Source organism: Photinus pyralis, unplaced genomic scaffold (assembly GCF_008802855.1).
Source record: "Photinus pyralis isolate 1611_PpyrPB1 unplaced genomic scaffold, Ppyr1.3 Ppyr1.4_LG2, whole genome shotgun sequence".
Taxonomy (NCBI): Eukaryota; Metazoa; Arthropoda; class Insecta; order Coleoptera; family Lampyridae; genus Photinus; species Photinus pyralis.
Genome location: NW_022170403.1, coordinates 29896035 through 29915416, shown reverse-complemented (window position 1 = coordinate 29915416; position 19382 = coordinate 29896035). Strand labels below are relative to the sequence as shown.

Genomic DNA, 19382 nt, shown 5'->3' with positions numbered 1-19382 from the left:
ACACACTATACCGGGTTCGTTTCGAAAGTATCAATTTGGCACAAATTTTGCGTCGCAATCCTATTGGCCCAAATTTGTTTGATATGCGCTAAAAGTTCGCGCCATTATTAATTCGACAAATTTAAGCCAATGAGATCACTAGTTAAACCACTAAATTTATTTGTAGGTGTAAAATCCTAGTTAACTGAATTTATTGTAACGTAAATTTATTTATATAAAATTAATTATTAATATGCTCACAGGAACTATAAGACTATTAGAAAAAACTAGAAGACATACCACATTTAACCTAAACAATATGTCAAATCAGTAAAATATTTTATTGTAACCGTATCTCAAGTTGAAAAAATTGAGTAGGTAGTATAGAAGGGACCAAAGTAAACCAAAAATTTTGAAAAAGACGCACAGGTGGCATCTGTGCTAGCACAGCAAAACTTTAATCTTTGATTTCAAATTGACATTTTAACCTCATTAACCTCAATGCAGAATCATGTGTATGAAAATGTTGCTTTATTTTTTGAAATCGTGTCATGTTGTGGTGTAAATGTTTGCTTAATTTATGGTTATGTTTTGAAATGGTCTTATTATATTTATGAATGTAATAAAAGGTTACAACATTAACATATTGCAAATAAAAGTGTTTAAAAAAAACATTAAAAAAAATAAAATTAAAAAAAACAAAAAAAATTTACTGTATACTTACAAAATTTCATTAAATGCTGCCTGTTGGGGTAAAGTGCCTAAAATACAAACCACATTTTCCTGCTGAACAGCTAAACTAAATCTTTGTTTTAAAAATTCAAAACAACGATTCTCTTGTTTTTTCAAAAATTTTTTTACCATTTGGTCATTTGTTTAAATTTTGTTTGATGTTTATATGTACTTCTTGTATGAAAACTAACACTTTTCCGTGAAGAGACAGTCACATGAATTGGCAATACGTCAATGATCAGATTTTGAGCTGAAAGGGGGACACAAAACACCTCCTTGCCTACTTGTTTGTAGGTCTGCATTTTTTAAAGTCCTAAATCTTACCCAAACTTTAAATTTTGTTTATAGTAGACAGATAGGTGCTTTATTTTGCGGCGCATGGTCAGATAGGGAAACTCAAATATAGCCTTTGGGTAACGAAAGGGTGAAGACCCTTACATTAGAACATGAATATAGGCCTACGAGTTTATTTTTTACTCGTAGGTATAGGCTATTATGTTCAAATTGGATTAGTTAATCCCCCTCTCAAACCTCATTTTAATAAAGGATAAGGGATATTTACGTATCTCAATATTTATTGAAAATATGATCTCATTCAACCATTTTTGAGTTTAGAAGGTGGTATGCGTTCAAAAATAGTTTCCAAGACATTTTCAAAAAAGTAATTTCTAAATGGCTCCAAAAAAGCTGCTTTATTTGTTAATGTAGTGCAATGAAAGGGCTGGCACGTACATGGAATATACTTTAAATGTACGTATATAAACTGTCCATATATCGAGATGCCGTTTTCGCGAGTTTGTTTAGGCATCATTTAGCTACTTTTTCATGAAAAAAAAATCGAACCAATGCATTTAATTTTTTTGAGAAAATTAACCATTTCTGTCGGAATGTCGAAAAAAAACCCTCAAGCGGTGATATGTGAAACTAACAAAACTTCAAATAGTATAATATTTGTAGCTGAAGAATAGCTCTTTAGAACTAACCCGAGTTTGTTTAAATCGGCTCAGCCGTTTCGAAGATACAGGGTGTTCTTTACGGAAACCTTTGAATACCCCCCACCACTTCATTTTTAGAGATACAGGAAAAATTGTCAAACAAAAATTGTTCAGATTATCGTCGACTTCAAAGACCGGGTATTTTTTTGTTAGGTTAATATTGCGGAATTCACAGAAACATCACTTTTTTAGATTCCAAATTGCAGTTACGCCCTCTAGCGGTCATTTAAGAAACTTAAAAATATTTTCCAGGTTGTTCTCGTGGCCGTTTTAGTAATAAATTTTTTTACCGCAAGCCTCTACGATGGGTAGATTCTCAGATACAGTACCTCGCATTCTTAGTTGGCCACCCACATACAATGGACGTTTAATGCAAGTTATTAATTATTAAAAAATTTCTTCATAAATAACAGAACTAATCGAATGTGCTGGGACTTTTTACAAACCCTGTATAACCACATGCAGACTACATTAATAGAGGACTAAAAGAGTAGAACATGAAGAAATAAAATCTCTCGTTGAGGGTTGGGTCATTATTTAAATATTTTTTTTGTTTGATAATATTCCATTTATTACCAAAAAACGTTAAACAATTTTCAATCACGCAGGACAAATGATCCCAATCGTTTGATTTAATTACCTGTAAAAAAACTGTTATTAATTAGAATTACCGAGTTAAGTTTATTAAGATTTTTTGTTTTGTCAATTGAACTGATCAAGACAAGAAGACATAAATTAAATAAGAAATATTCTGAAAATATATCACACCCTGAAATAAACCTATTTGTTGAATAAAGCATTGGGCTATACATGTGGATGTAATAAATAGGTTCATTAGCAATGGACAAAAATTTACCTACTTATATAAAAATGCAACAGAATCACAGTTTAAACGATTGCATTAAACTTTTTGGTACGCATTGGCACTTTTGTACTTCTTCTCCATCTCCAATTGCTTCACTCTAGCATAACCCGCACTACCAATCAAAACAATTGCATTGGAAGTCCACCAAAGAAACGATTTCATTTCCTGATACCAATACGTTGCTAAAATTGTTTGCACGCATGCCTTAGCAGTGCCCGATATGTTATGCGTTAACGCGGATGTGTACTGGAAGAAACGTGTTAGCGGCGAAACCTTCCATCAAAACAAACCTTAATCTGAAGAGACGTAAATATCCCAATTGTAAAGCCGCACAGCGCACCTACACTCATTAATAACCAGAATTTCGGTGCGAATAAGTCACTATACTCCCATAATGTGACCACTTCACCATTAAGTAGCATCAGTGGTATAAATAAAATCGTCGAATAAATATTATTGTAATACGTCAGTAGCCAAACATCCTGATTGATGGTCGCTAGGACACGTTTTATAAAAATTGAATATAACGATAACGAGAGCGACGATGTGACGCCAAATATGGTCCCGTTAACAGACAGACTACCTAAAAGCACCGTGTATTAAATAAACCCGAATAACAAAGTCAGCACCTGCCAAGTTTTCTTGATCTACACCTAAGTAGAAACCAAAAATTATCATAAAACAACACAACAGACTTGGACAAGAAGTTTTCTCGCTAAGTATTAAATAAGAAAAAATTACATTAAAAATGGTCGTAAGCGAACGTCCAACGTAGTAAAATGCCACCGACACGTACTTAAGGCATAGGTTATTCGTGGCGATCATTGCCGTGAATAGCACAGACACAGGAAGAACCTTTAAGTACAGCTTTACTAAGGGAAGGAGTTAAAAAAGGTATACCTACATCTTTCACGACATGCGCCTGGAATGGATTACCCGGCGTGAATTTGAAGTATTGCGGAAATACGGCACTCAGCTGTATAAGCACGAAACATATTAGTGCAGTTATAAATGTTTGAAATAGTGCCACGCTCATAGGCGCATTAAGATTGGTTTCGCTTAGTAGCCTCTTATTCACAAATACAGTTACAATGGAGACTATCCTGAAACATCCTTGCAAAATATGTTAGTAGTGCGAGGCATACAAACCAGTATCCTGCTATTATTAAGAAAATTTGGATGTACTTAGAAACTAGATTTTCGTTCCTCGATGCTGCCATGGTGGCACTGGTTAACGTATGTATTGCAGATGTTTTGTAATCATTTTTCCTATTTAATCTTATCCTTCATCAAACACCAAACGAAAATAAATAGACCGAATGTAAGGTTATGATTGGTATGACGTTTCTGCCTGAAGAGAGGAAGGGTTCAGCACAAGTCAATTTATGGAAGCATTCGGCGATCGGTACATTAACCATTGTATACACAGGGTCGCTATTAAAAATTGAACCAAAGCTCTCACGCTCAAACCGTTTGAGATATAAAAATGAAACTTAGAACGCTCCCATTTGAAATTAATTTCACTTATTTTGAGGCGAAAAAAATTTGTTTTGCTGCATGGTTTTTGATTGCGACAGTCATCTTGCATTTTTTTAATGGAAATATAGGTCATGTGACATGCCATTAAAAAGCTTATTTTTTCTCTTTTTTACTACCTTAACATGTATAGTGTTAAATTAGAGAATAATGCAGAAACATTAGAAAAACCTTGCCATATGCTCGATTGGCTAATGTATTTCACTTTAAATTAACAGAACGTCAACAATTAACAAAAAAGCAACGAGCGGGCGTTTAATAAGTACAAACCCACAGTCCATATGGTGTGTTTTCTTACAACTACTATGCGATCAAAAATGAGTTGCTGTCGAGTCGAATTACCTTTGGAATTTTTGTTTACATGGGAAAGCGTACTTAACTTGAACTTCCAAAGGCGACTCGACAGCAACTCATTTTTGATCGCCCGTTACTTGTCTACATATTGTATTAGGCGAGAAATAAATTTAAATTTCAGCTTCAGAGTATTTTCTCCATTATTTTCTAATTAACGCCATTTGTGATTAGGGTAGTAAGAAAGAGAAATAAATAAGCTTTCTATAATGACGTATCACATGAGATGGCCCTTTGATTATACCGGGTGGTGCCTAGCGCGACGCAGCATAGGGATTTCAATGGTAATTTCTTTATAGTCAATTACTAGCTCCCCTAATTATTTTAGAGCAAAAGTCTAAATACGTTTTTTTTTAGAGAAAAAAATACTGCATCTATTCATAGTATTACTTATAATTTTCCGTTTTTCAAAACCGTAGAAATCGCCAAAATAAAAAGGTTCATTTTACAATAAATCAAATATGCCTTGGAATTACCTAAAAAAACAGCGATCACGTTTCATTATTTGCCTTTGACGTATATTAAATTTATACTTGTTTATAAATTAGTTAAAGAACTGCAAGTGCAATAACGTTCAAAATGTCCGTCAAAACCATCAGGAAAACGACAATACATTCAACGTTTTGGCTGCAGTAGCGGAAAATCCGAATATAAGTTTAGGAACAAATCTTCTTCAAATCAGTTTTTTTTTCTTCGATTATGTAGGTACTCTGATTCCGGAAAATGATAAACAAATAGTATCTGATGCAGATGCAGCATACATTCTCTAAAAAAACATTACTCTAAGATGCCTTTTATTCAGTCGGTTAGTTGAAACAGAATTAAATATGAAAATCGTTCGACGTCAAACAACAATAACTTAGATGCGATGCGTTTGTAGTTTGTTAATAGATTCCAAAGCATCACTGATTTATAAAAATATAATTTTTTATTTTGTCGATTTCTATGGTTTTGAAAAATTATAACTAAAAGTATGAACAGATGCAGTATTTTTTTCTCTAAAAAACATATTTAGACTTTTGCTCTAAAATAAATAGGGGAGCTAGTAATTGACTATAAAGAAATTACCATTGAAATCCCTATGCTGCGTTGCGCTAGGCACCACCCTGTATATGCAATGCATTGGCTATTCAACAATTCGTTTGTTTGTTCAAACTGTTGAATCGCACTATAAGGCCATAGGCTCTTAAAAGAAAGTCTAGATAGCATCAGTCAAGACTTAAAAAATTTCGATAAACGCCGCTTATTGTTCTAAAGATCTTTAGAGACTACGCGATTAGAAACCTTCCGATAACCCCATTGGCTCTATTCAGAGCTTAGTGTACCGAAAAAGCTCTATTACAAGGAAGGATGCTCCAGAATGGGCTTTGTAAAGTGCCTATACAATTCTGAAAATGCTTAGGAAGCTCGAAAAGAAGGGTAAAAGGCTTTAGGGTAATACTAGAACTCTCTGGGAAAGCTTTTGTGCACTAGAAAACGCGTTTAGAAGACTTTTTCGATATCCTTCTAGAACTTTTAAGGTTACATTTCCAGATATGTCTAATTAACAAGCGCGTCTAGTGCTCAATCTAGAATTTAGCAAAGTATGGCAAAGTGCCTAAAATCTTTTTTTTAACTTTTCCCGCCCGGAAACACACTTGAAGACTTTCTAGCGGTTCCTATACACCCAGGAAAAGTGGTAGATGTTAAAAAACACTAAAACGCTCTAGAAAACACACTCTATAAACCTAAAAACCTGGGGAAAACATAGTCTTCAAATTGTAAGCCATATAAAGCCTCGGAAAGGATTTAAGTCTTTCTAACCAAGACTCCTTACATTCCAGTTTTCCGCAATCTTGACAGGGTCGCCAACTAAGAATGCGAGGTACTGTATCTGGGAACCTGTCCATCGTAGAGGCTTGCGGTACAAAATTGATTACTAAAACGGCCACGAGAAAAACCTGGAAAATATTTTTAAGTTTGTGCGATCTCGGTTCAAAAACTGTCTATATATAAAGGATGACGTAAAAAACATTTTTTTCTTTCACTTTAAATCGTAATATGACTAATAGATGGCGCTAAAGCGAGATCTACTACGGCTCTAGAAGAATCCAGGCGAGGAAAAAAAATTGATGGTGAAACGTATCAATTGCGTATGTCTGCGAAGGTTTCTGATGTAGTAAAACACTTTCTGAAATTCCCACACAAATGGGAACTGGATTTTGTTTTACAGTCGAGAAGAGACTTCGACATTTAGAATGTAGGTTTGTATGAAGGCGTGTTCCGAAAGAGACTTCCCGAAGAAACGAGATTTCTCAGGGCAGCACGAAGTTCGCTGGTACTGCTAGTAATTAGGTGACATCCTGAGGGGTGTCTTTGTTGTCCAACCCTTCAATAGGTATTCTGAACAATACTTGGGATGTAAATATGGGAGTTATTGGAGGGAGAAGAATATCTTTTATTCGGTTGGATGAAGAAATTATACTCTTTGTGGAACTGCTCGAAGACAACTTGAGAGGACGGAATGGAAAGTAATTACAGCTTGAAGATAAAAACCAAAAAGAGTAAAGTTATGACTAATGAGTATAGGTGAAGAAGAAAATAGTGTTTATGTAAGAGGAGAGAAGCTACCGCTACAAATGGTAAAAGCGATACAGACACTGGTTGAAATGAACATAGGAACGGTTAGGATATAACAATTACAAAAACCATATCTATTTCCTAATGAACCAGTATACATTTGACATTTTGACAAGACAATAAGACTATATGAACAGACCGAATAACTATACAAACATGATTAATGTAACATCAACCAAAAAAATTCTTAATAAATAAAATTATTTTGGAGGGAAGGGGGGATGAAACAACGTTAATAATAAATACTGGACGGTCCCATAGCAGTATTTTCACATAACAGGCCTCAAACACCAACCATAAATCGTGTAAATAATACCATTAAAAATAATACAAATTCTAATTAGTTAAGCCTCGAAATCATATATACAACAATTTGCTTGTAAAATATATGACTAGAAATAATAAGTAAGGGAAGACTGGCCTATTTTTTGTCGAATAAAGGCAGTTTCGATCGAACGGCACCTTCGCAAATGATGTTGCGCGAGAACTTGTGACGTTGCATCAGCTGGGGGCCGGAATTCGTGGAAACGTTTGAACCTTGTCTTTCGAGCGAACGTCTCAGGGCCGCTATACGAGAACTTAACTGTAAATCGCCGCACGCCGTTCCAGAATGGCGTAGAGTTGCACCCTTCTTCTCAAAATACTCGACAATACTGGATATATTCGGGCGCAAGTCCTGTGTCCAATCTGATCCTCCCATACTGGGAATATCGTCACTGCTATCTGTGTAGATTGAAGATGCACGTTTACAAAGCGCCTGCAGCTCACTAGGCTCCAACTCGTCCAAGGATCGCAGCGAACTGACTGCCGTTCCACTGTCCCATAGACTATTGGGTGACAGGCACTCTCCAACGCTAGAATAAAAGCCGGACTCGCAAGAACCGCGCCTTCTTAGTGACGGGGTGGTCGTTTCTTGTGTCGATATATCACATAAATTAGTACTTGACCCTCCCTTATACAGAGGATCGACAAACAGAGGAATACGCACTGGGACTTTACGAGCACTTGTCGGCGAGCCCGGTAGTGAACGCGGAGACTCCGAAGTTTCATACGGCACGGGAACTTCGCAGCAGGATGAGAAAAGTGAGTTACCTAGTAACTTTTTAACACCGCGAAATTGCTCAAGCGCCGCAAACGGGTTGCTGGTGCGCGGCTTATAGTGCGGATCTTGTCTACACATGGTGAGGGCGTGTCGGCGAGCCTTTTCACTAGGTGTCGCATAAATGGAAAGCGCTAATGCGGACACGTCTTCCGATAATGACCTTCGATGTAAACCTGCAAATAACCACAACACAAACTGTTGAAATGAACAATTATATTCGTGTTAGTGTGAATTAACAAAGCAGTGCTTGTCAAAAGTTGCTATTTTTTCCAGTCAGTTTCAAAACAATCATGTTAAAATGTTTACTTAATTCCTCATTCTTACAATAGATGGCGTCAAATAATGTACATACTTTTGCGATGTTGTGGAGCCGCCGCTTGGATAAATAGCACGGGTAGCTGCTCTTCGCTGCGCGCCGGACAGTTGACCAACTGGGCCGCTTCCGTCGCCTGCTTAATTTCGCTTTGAATATCACTAAGTATCACGATAATTTCGGTAAAACTCGGCCGGCTAATCGGTTCTATCGTGCAGCATCGAAATGCCAATTGTAAGAAATCAGGTACACAATTAGGTTCACACAATTCTAGGAAGGCAAGATAATCTAAGCCGAAATTGTCCGTTCTCGGCAATTGATCCGGATCCGCCTCGACGCGCGCGATCAGCTCGCAAAGGACGATTCCGTAACTGAACACGTCGCTCTTTTCGTCGTAGTACAGTCCCTTGAGGCATTCCGGCGACATCCAATATGGAGAACCGACGGTGCTCAGTTTCGGTTTCGTTTTCGGGTCCGGGATGCGAGCTGCCAGTCCAAAGTCGCCGACCACCGCTTGTAGGTCGCCATTTTCCTTTTCTCTTATCAGTACATTCTGAAACAAGTTGAGGATGAGGAGCCATAAGATCGGATTTTATGATATTCTAATAAAAATCAAGTAACCCTAATGCGCCACTTGAATTAGCACCTTTTGTAAGGTCTGCGGTGTTATACGTCGCTTTCCACCGCGTACGCATGGGCGCCTCCTTATCGCGTATCCAGACGGAAATATACCCGAGCTCTTCGCCCATGAGAACCAAAAAAGTCCCCTAGCGTCCCAAAGTCCTTTCAGCGATGGGACAAAAAGATCATGCAAAAACATTATTTGACCACTAAAGTTGTGTGCAGAAGCCATTCTTGAAAGCTAGGGGAATTTACACATTTACCGCTTCTCAGCGAATATGAACAAAAGTATACCTGGCGATAACAAGCGATAACAAAAACCGTATTGAGGAAAGCGAACGCGGTTGCCACCATGTCTTGGGACCTAAGTTTCGTTCCGTTCTGTTTAAAGCAGAGCATGTGACGAAAATGCGGGTTTTTTATTGGTTGTTAGGGCACGCCAGTCGAGGTAATTTGCGTTCACAAAAAAGTGCCTTTTCAGTTTTTCTAGTGGGCGGGATTCAAATAGCGAAAGAACTGAGAGAGCAGGGGATTCGACGACTATTCGCGAGCGATCACGCACACCTAGACGCACACTGTCTGTGCGTAAAATTTTCTATCGTTGAGCGATCACGTACTACGTTAGATACGCGAAATTAAATTCTTAGAGAAGTTAAGGCGTGCGAGACAGCACCAATCTGAGAGCGCTCACGTATAAACATCGGTGTGTAAAATAATTATTTTGCGTTCGGCATTTTTAGCTGGGATACAAGAAAGATCCTCGTGTATGTGTGCAGATTCGAGGTTCGATTTCAAGAATCAGAATGCGGAATTAGTCGCTGTAAAGTTTAATTTTGAGTAAAAAACATGTGGCGAGACCTTCAAAATTTCGAGTACAGAAGAGAAACATTTAAGCAAATTCGGGAGTGGGTTCCCAGTAATTGTATATGTGCGGAGACGCATTACAGTGGATTCCGGGAGAAAATCTAATTCTTAGCAAGGCCTTTTAATTACAAGTGATAAAATTTACACGAAGGAACATTTTTGAATTTGTGAAGCCGCTTCTCAAATAAAAAATAGGATTAAAGAAAATGAGCTAGAGATTGCGATAAACAAAGAATTTCCTTTTTTCTTTCGGATTGCCAAATGTAAAGGTCGGCTTGAAACTAAGCTAGGCTTCAATACGATTAAATTTATAAGATTGAAGTCCCAAAAAGTGTAGTAGTAAATATACAAGAACGATCTCAGCCCACTTTGATCTTGAGATCTGCGCGTACACCAAGTCATTAGATTTACAGTGAGTTAATCATTGATATAAAAGACTAAGGAAGGAGCTTATGTATTATTAGCTAGTATCCTATTAGGCTTCTCAATATGGCGGACGTTCATACGCGCCGTGGCGTACACACATTTAATAATAATAATAATAGCGGCTTTATTTTTTTGTTTCGTACAGAGAATCAAACATTACAGAAAAGAAAAAAAAAGGTGAAAACAGTACCAACTAACGAAAACAAAAAAAAATCTCAAGGCGGAGTTCATCACACCTTATGGTGATCTGATCTTCCACTCAACCTTGTAGAGTAGAGATCCCGTCTAACTAAATATTATTGCCTATATATAACTTACTAAATTCAGTCAGTTCTTGCGTGACATCATAAAAACAGGAAAAAAAATGACCAAAAGTGGAATTAAAGAAAAAAAAACACATTCATCCAATTTAATACATTTTACCCAAAATCGTCCTGAAACCTTCATTTTCATGCCTACTTTATGTCAGTTTCCATGACGGAGGCAGACCAGTCTACTTTTCCTGCCGCCTGTCACTTTACCGGCCGCACCTGTCACATTGCTAAATGTCTATAATGACTCCTGTCATCAATGACAGATTGGCATATCAAAAGTTCTATATGAAAATTTAAATTTTATGTTAAAATACGATTTCGGATAATAGCTATTTATATATCAATTACATAAACTGGATCTTTATGGACGAGCCGTTTATTTATTGAACAAGGCGAGTCCCCATAAAGCCTATTTACGGACGCGATATATACAAAGCTTTATGTACGACTGCAACAACCCTTAAAAATGAAAATTTCATGGAATTCAATAAACGATAAAATCTATATATCATTGACAACAGATGTTAAGCATTTGTCAAGTATTTCTAAAATACTTGAATTTACCTTGGATTGACACCTAAGTACGTCTGTCACATTGACAGGTGGCCGTTTTACTTTATCATTATGGACTGTAATCACCGCATTATCAAGCAGTCGTACATAAAATTTAATACAAAACCCGTCAGTAAAATGACATTACTTGACTCGGAAATTAAAGTACTCCTGTCATCACTGACAGATTGACATTAATCAAAATGAATCATAATTAAAATGATTCGGGGTAAAATTTAATACAAAACTCGTCACTAAAATGACACTACTTGGTATCATTTTCCTGACTTTTATGTAAATAACTATAATTTGTTGGCGGATAGTACTGAAATTACATACATTTACTACAGACAGATTCACCCCTTCTTATAAACAAAATCCATATCTCAACATTCAGACCTGTTTCTGTCGACAAACAGAACTGAATCGAATAATCTTGAACTTGGAGCATGCGCAGATCTCAAGGTCAAAGTGGATTTAAATCGTATGTGTTTCAGCCGCAGTTACCATAAACAAAAGCTGTAATTAATTCGCTATTTCCGTCACAATATTTCAATTATTGTTGTCGCGTCCGAAAGTTCTTGTCACTTAGACGACGAGGCAAATTAATATCTTGGAATTTCAGTTCTGTTAAGTCATTATTTGGCGGTTTTAGTTTCCTATAGTAATTTAAAACGAGCATTAAAATTGTAAGGCCATGCGGGTTTACGCCGGTATCAGTTTGATAAGACAATGGGGGTGAATTAGAATTAAGAAGTAAGAAATATTATCCGGCAAATTAAGTAAGTGTAATTAGCGGTAGCTGATTAAATGAGATGCTGTAAACAGCATCCGATTAAGTCGTGAGGGGTCTCAAAACTCAAAAGAAGCGCTCTTAATTAATTTAAATGTTAACACCAATTACATTTAGGACATTACATTAACGAGGTTTTAATTTTTGAATGTGGAATACGCTGTGTCGGCTGGAAAAACCGTCGATCCCTCCATGAAATAGTCGAATTTTGTAAAAGGTAAAGTGCTGTTTAGAGGTGCCTTTGGTGTTTTGATAGTTTCCGTAAATTTATTTTGTACTGTATTTCCCGGTTTTGAGTGTTCTTGTACAGAAATTTCTACCGCTACATTTAATTGCAAGGTAAGCTTTTAGCTACTTTTTGTTCCATTAATTATCAGGGGGGATATTGTTTATCTTTCCTGCATTTTATTTCCCTGTAGCTGCTGCTAATTAATTTATGATTTGTTGTTTGTGTTCCCGTTAAGGCAATCGCTACCGTGTACCATAATTCTGCTTTCAAATCTTACGCCAAAAGCCGACGGACGCACAACAAAGACCAGCCAATGCGTTTTGAGGAAAATACGCAAAAAAGACAGACGTTATGCGGCTATACTTTTGACAATGGGGAATGCAGTGACAGGGAATTATCTTCCTTGTGAAAAATACTAACAAATGATGTGTCGCACATATTAATGTTTAAATTAAGAGTCGATCAAACTGCCAATTTAAACTATAAACTATAAGCAACTTAATACAGAAAGTTTATGTTGACAGCTTTTACAAGGGGGAAGTACCTGAACTTGATACAGATACAAAAAAAAATCCAAAAGTGGCACTAAGAGCACACATTCTAAAAGTAGAAATTTTCTACTACCTCTTGTATACAACTTTATTTATGGAATTTACTAACAAGGATAAGCTAATTATGGACCAACCACCCAGTTATCTGTTCTATAATTATACATCCTGTTTACAGTTGTTGTTTATCTTTATTACCCATGATAACAGAACTTCATGTCTTTCGCGCAAATATCATCAAACTGTATAATGTTATAATAGACACCCCAAAATTTGTATCCTTTTCTACTGCCAGATTTGACACAAAAAAAAGTATATCACCACATTGTTCCACATTAACACCTACCACATGACTTTTGTAAGCTTTTTGTGAAGATCATGTGATTGGACAAACGGACAAACACAGTGAATATACCAATGGCCCATCACACAGAATTTAGTTTGAGTAGAAGTAATACATACCTTACTAGTTAAATCTCTATGGAAGACATTTTTGGAATGCAAATATTGCATCCCAGACGCGACGTCCTTAGCCAATGACACTCGCACGTGCTGCGGCAGTTCGACGGACCGATTTTGTATCAATTGTTCTAAAGAGCCGCCGTTTATATACTCAGTGAGGGCGTGAAGTTGTCCCTCGTGAACGCAAACGCCCTGGAAACCTAATATGTTTGGGTGCGACAGTTTGTTCATCAGCTGAACCTCTTTGAGCATATTGCGGCGATTGGAACGTAACAAATTCATTTTGAGCACCATCACTTGACCCGTCGTACGGTGGGTTACCTGCAAAAAAGAAAAAAAAAGTGTAATGTTCGTACTTTTAATGGTCGAATACGATAACAAAACACATCACTCGGAATCTTCGGAAATTTCCTGTTCGGGATTTTAATGATCTTCAGAATGTACAGGGTGGACATTTTTTCCAGACTGAATATCTCAAAACAATTTTTTTAGATGAGGCGTTTTAAGGTAACGATTACAAAAAGTTTGCTACTAATTAACGTGCTTTAAATGTGTGGCCAGTGGCGTACTTCTGCATGGTCAAGGGGGGCATATTTTTGATAAATAGCAACAACCATTTTTTATTACATAGGTACTCTTTTATGCTGTTATATCCAAAAAAGTATACTCTTCAATAATATGACATTATAAAAATGCCCCCCTTAACCATGCATGCAGAAGTACGTCACTTACCACAAATTGAAAGGGGTTTTGGACCCCTTACCACCCAATTTTGTTGAATACTTCTTTGTTACACCCTGTATTGTTCTCAGAAAGTCATAAGAATAGAGAATTGGCCTACATTCTTTAGCGCATTTTTTAAGAATTAAAAAAATGTGCTATTGTTTGCGTTTTGTCCGTCCGTCCGGACCCACTTCTGCAGTCTCTACTTCTAGGAGAATGGTCCTAGAATCCTGAAATTTTTTGCAGTAGGTACCCTATACCTTGAAGGTGTGCCAGACGGCCATCAAATTTCGCTGTCTAAAAGGGGGGCCCCCCCACGAATTATTTCCTGAGATGCTGTTTTCGAAACGACAACCAATTGGTCCAGACTCGGTCTCCGATTTTCCATACGCATGCCTTTAGTGGTGCCAAGTGAAACTTTAGAAAATGGAGGGGAGGGGGGGACATGTTCTACCCTTCATGGTATTCTAATGAAAGGTCTCATCGAAATAAATTGGTTTGAACAAACTATATAACTTTCCCGTGCGACTCTTTTCCGAGATCAGTGAGCGGGGGGGGGGGGGGTAAAATTAATGTTATATCCCATTGTATTCTAATTAAAGATCTCAACGAAAGGAACCGTCTTCTACCAACTAGTGCCCTTCTTTCTGTCCTCTTATCAAAGGGGGGGGGGGGGGAGGAGGAATTAATTTCTACCAACCATATCCCCCCTCCTCGACCTCTTATCGTGATCGGATATATTCCCTTATAGCTCAAGAACGGATTGTCGGAAGGGGGTACTCACAAAGGGCGATTGAGACGTCTGCAAGATATATATCCATTGGTGATGTCAAAACAAAAGCTATTTCGGTTAAAAAATGCGCTTTATTTGCACAAGAGTTGTGCACAATTTATAAGTACTTGTTTTACATATTTGTAGGTATCTACGATAACCACTGCTAGTGCACTCTAAAACAAAGAACGGGATTTTCTATTGATGTTTTTTTCGCTCACGAGCTTGCATAGTTATTCGTATCAGCCAGATGGCCCTTTATTCTATGCAAAAGTAAGGAAACAGTTGCATTTAAATTTTTCGAATTTTAACCAATGAAATTTTTTTATGCAGCCGTTCAAGTTTAATAATAATAATAATAATAAGTGCCATTTATTAGACCTCTAAAATAAACATAAAGCAATATACAACAGTAAAAAAACTATATCGTAGCCAGAAGCCTAAAAGGGCGAAGTTCAGATGTTCAGCATGAAACATGTGATACAAGGTACAATGAAAAATTAAATTATCAAAGGCAATAGCTATTGATGACGATAGGAAAAAAAACAAAATACAAGGAAAAGGAAGGAAATTGCGAGTAAATGAATGAAAGAAAGACAATACCTTAAAAATGGTTTTTAAAAGTAGCGTTATTCATATTTTTCTTTAATTCAATTGACAGGTTGTTGTATACTTTGGCAATATTATATTTTGAATAAACTTTAGTAAGCGACAGTTCTGTTGAAAAGCTGACAACGAGACTTAAAGGCACCAGATAGTGTTTTGCGATCATAGCCAACATTGTTATTTCTTATGGCCGCCATATTGATTTTAATTTTATTGTAAATTTATTTTAAAAAATAGTGTTCACTTACGTCTTAGGTGGCTCTGAAACAAATGCCGTAATCGTGTCGGTTGCCATAGCTGTGCAACTCTATTTCTATGGTACATATGGGGGGGGGGAGGAATATCCCCCAGTGAGTGAAGGGAAATTGTATGATAATTATACCGGGTGGTGCACAGTAAGTAGGAACATAGGGATTTAACATGGGAAATTAGTTTTATGCAATATCCTGCCCTCCTTACATTTTACAGAAAAATAGTTCAAAGTTGTTCAGAATTAAAAGGTGCATACAAAACTGTTTTTACATGTTTTATTAAACTTTTCGTATAGCCGCAAATTTAAAAATACATTTCAACATTTCTGTTATTAGTAGCAATAGCCATGACTTTTGTTGTTTTATGAATTGCTATTAATAACAGAAATGTTGAAATTTATTTACTTATAATCTAATTATCGTAAGATCATCTTCTCTTCGATCTCCTCCTAACAATATTGTAGAGAACATAGTACCAGGGGGTCCGAAATACTCCCCCCTCCAAGCAGAGAAGGCAGATTCTATTGTAATTATATAACACCCAGTAAATCTCATGATGACTTTTTCGAAATGATTATAGAACCATTGTCTGCTGGGAGCTATTCCATACCCCCCAGACCCCTGGTACCTAACACTTTTCCCCACAAAACTTTTTGCCCTTGGCAATCACATGGTGCTTTATAGGAAAGAATAGTAAGATGGTCTCGAGCATGATCTTTTCCTAGGTCTTCTCCTAAGCAGTATTGCAAAGAACATAGTAGTCTGAGGAGTAAGGAACACCCCCCCAGTGAGAGAAGGGAGATTCTATAATAATTATATAACACCCAGTAGTCTCATAACGACCTTTTCGAAATGGTTATTGCACCATTGTCGGCTGGGAGGTATATTGAGGGCCCAAAACAAGAGAGGGATAATAAAATAAAAATAAAATATAACATATCCAAAAAAACAGGACGAATAGATGCTAAACATTTTCTTCTAACACGGCTTCTGATGATGACCTGAAAGTGACTATTTAGAAGAGAAGAGAAAGCCTTTTTAGTATTTTGTAATAGCATCTGTTAATTGCACCAAGGTGGAATAACTGAGTAGGTACATGTTGAAGGTACATTATGTAGAAAAATAGATTTTGCTTTGCCTTAAATTTCTTCTCTACCATGTCTAGGTAGATTACGAGGTAGATTACATACCAATATTTCCTCCTAATATTGTTTATTATTTGCAAATGATATTTAAAGTTAAAAAATAAAAATGAAAACTAAAAACACTGGCCCCTAGGGCTTTATTTCATCCATTCCTGGTTCTCAGTAACTGAAATCTTACATGGTCGTAACTGTGGTCAGTTGTTATTTGCCTTCCTCTGGTTACAAACCGTTTTAAAAACAAAAAAAGGCAACAGTGCAGATATCTACACTCTCCCCTCAAAGATCAATGACATAGATACAATCAAAATGATACCTACTGCAGAAACCTTTGACGTCAATCATTATCACAGAAATACACAATCGCTCATATCAAATGATAAACTTGGCCCGCAATCTAATCGATAATAAACAAATTAATTCTCTCACCTTAAAAACCTCAGAGAAGAATCCGGATCCGATTTTCTCCTGCTGGAAATCGTCGAGACGATTGAGAGACGCGACCGCATGTCTCAACGCCTGACACGAAGCGCCGGTCTTTAGTTTATCGCAGCGCGTCTTAGACGGCTCGGAGAGTTCGTTTGATCTCGCCGCTTTTTGATATCCGGCATCGTTGGGATCGCACGGTGTGTCGTATATGCAATGGGTGTCATTGGAAAAGTGCATCGTGGGAGATTCAGTTTTTATCCAATTTCGTACATGGCAGATATTTACGAAGCACGATATTACACATAATTTTCGAAAAGAGGCACAAAAACGCACATTATTGTAAGGCAGCTGACTATAATTTGTCAAAGTTCACATTTCCCCAACTGTCATTTCCGTCTGTCCAAGTTGATATCACCTGATAAGAGCACACCACAAATTAGTATCTGCAACAAACAAATAATGCAAGTGTTGATTACATTTCTCGTCTATTAAAAGAAATTTCTAGAAAGCTTGATATGCAACTTACTGCACGTATCAAAATACGTAGGAGGAATGTTTTTTTTCGTATTTTTAACGGATCAAAAAAGCCCACTTTCGGTACTCACCTTCAGCGGACCTTCACAAGATTTATTCTTTTTATTATTAACATCGCTTTTACCAGAAAATCATTTGGGCTGCGATAGAAATAAAATTATTGAAATTGTGGCAACCTTTCACTGCCATCTTTTTCTCATCTTCTGCAATATACAGGGTCGGACCGGACACCGAAGCTTTACATGGCGGTATTCATCTGACCTGTGAAAGTTCTCAAATTTCAAGAAAAAATGTTATACCATCGAAAGGACGCTCTAATGTTTTGCAAAGAAATAAAGTGAAATCTCCGGATAAATAATAATATCGTTTATAAATAAAAATGATTTACCCATATCTGATATTAAGGTATAGGGTGTTCCTATAAGTAATATCTGTTTACAGTCACCTTAAGCACTCTTTGGAATCGTTTTTTGTTTCGGTATATCCGTATAACGAATACATTGTCTGTGCAAACAGCTCGAATGGTGTTGTTAAAATTAGATATCTACGTGGCTAAAGAATTTTATATTGAAATAAACCGATCATCATGATATCTAAAAACGCATCTTATTTCCTCTGTGCTATCAAGAGGTCCAGTGTAAAATTAGGAACTTTTTTTGGAAGTTTTGAAAACGTTTCAAGGACATTTTTTAATGAATCCCGTAATAAATGTTCATGCTGGAGATGGAGCAAGGGCTACTAAAGGTACTACACTGTTTGCCATGGATTACTTGCGATACAGATGTTTGGGAGAAGCCCCCCCCCCCCTCGTCAGTACTCTCATTTCCGTCTAAACTGCTGAACCGATTGGAACCAAATGGTCCACATATTTTTAGACATAAAAGAAAGAGCTAAAAGCGATCGGGCAAAGAGCGCATGCGCAATCTGGTGCTAGCCACGGGAAATTTTTTTGATTATATTGACTCAGATCTTGTCGGGAGCGACCACATTATCTCTCTGTCGGTACCCACTGACGTCCCGTTCCCCGCAATTCGCGTTTGAAGTGTTGACTCCACCATCAGTATGTTCTCTCGGGGGTTACCATATTCCTTTTGTCGGCATCCGCAATTAGGGTTTGATGTTTTGATTCCACCATCACCAGCACCATCAGTAAGAAATTATTGGGGGCTACCACGTTCCTTTTGTCCCTATCCAGTTCCGACGTCCCGTTCGCCCGCAGTTCGCATTTTGGTGGATTTCGCTAAAAACCCACCACAAAAGTACTCAATGTTGGGCTTCTGCCATTGGCGACACGAGAAAGGGAAACTGCCATATAGAGCTCTAAGAAACTTTTGGACGTCCACAGTCGACTACCCCCCGAAAACACGCGCCTTGCAAGTTGCAAAAGGTGGTTAATTTCTACCTTAGAAAAAAAAACATAATTCCCACCCAGAAGTTGTGCGGGTTTACAATTGACCTTACCGACCCCGACGACACCAATAGAAGATAGCAAAAAATTGAAAAATCTTCAGGTTAGTCAAACACGCTCGGGGATGGTGCCCAGATGTCTCCGACCCCACTATCATGTAACCCGTCCATAAAATTGTTAATTACACGGCCCCGGTAGGTACAGTACATTCACCCG

At 37.3% G+C, this 19382-nt stretch overlaps 2 protein-coding genes across 7 annotated transcripts; both read right to left on the bottom strand.

Annotated features, from left to right (window-relative positions):
• Positions 1–2250: 2250 nt before the first annotated feature.
• On the bottom strand, positions 2251–3925 carry LOC116164730 (GDP-fucose transporter 1). Of its 5 annotated transcripts, none has more exons than XM_031478945.1 (6): positions 3721–3925; positions 3476–3674; positions 3201–3426; positions 2862–3154; positions 2563–2817; positions 2251–2357 (listed from the first exon to the last, which is right to left on the bottom strand). In XM_031478945.1, exons 1-5 carry the CDS (start codon positions 3789–3791, stop codon positions 2608–2610), a joined length of 999 nt encoding a protein of 332 aa, XP_031334805.1. In that variant the 5' UTR covers positions 3792–3925; the 3' UTR covers positions 2251–2357; positions 2563–2607. The 5 variants fall into 5 exon arrangements, with proteins under 5 accessions (XP_031334805.1, XP_031334804.1, XP_031334803.1 ...); XM_031478944.1 differs by having other exon boundaries at positions 2251–2346; XM_031478943.1 differs by having other exon boundaries at positions 2567–2817.
• Positions 3926–7400: 3475 nt separating this feature from the next.
• LOC116163649 (dual specificity testis-specific protein kinase 2) lies at positions 7401–17979 on the bottom strand. Of its 2 annotated transcripts, none has more exons than XM_031477685.1 (5): positions 17830–17979; positions 17225–17667; positions 13302–13622; positions 8532–9045; positions 7401–8352 (listed from the first exon to the last, which is right to left on the bottom strand). In XM_031477685.1, exons 2-5 carry the CDS (start codon positions 17459–17461, stop codon positions 7499–7501), a joined length of 1926 nt encoding a protein of 641 aa, XP_031333545.1. In that variant the 5' UTR covers positions 17462–17667; positions 17830–17979; the 3' UTR covers positions 7401–7498. The 2 variants fall into 2 exon arrangements, with proteins under 2 accessions (XP_031333545.1, XP_031333546.1); XM_031477686.1 differs by lacking the exon at positions 17830–17979 and adding an exon at positions 17751–17772.
• Positions 17980–19382: the final 1403 nt, after the last annotated feature.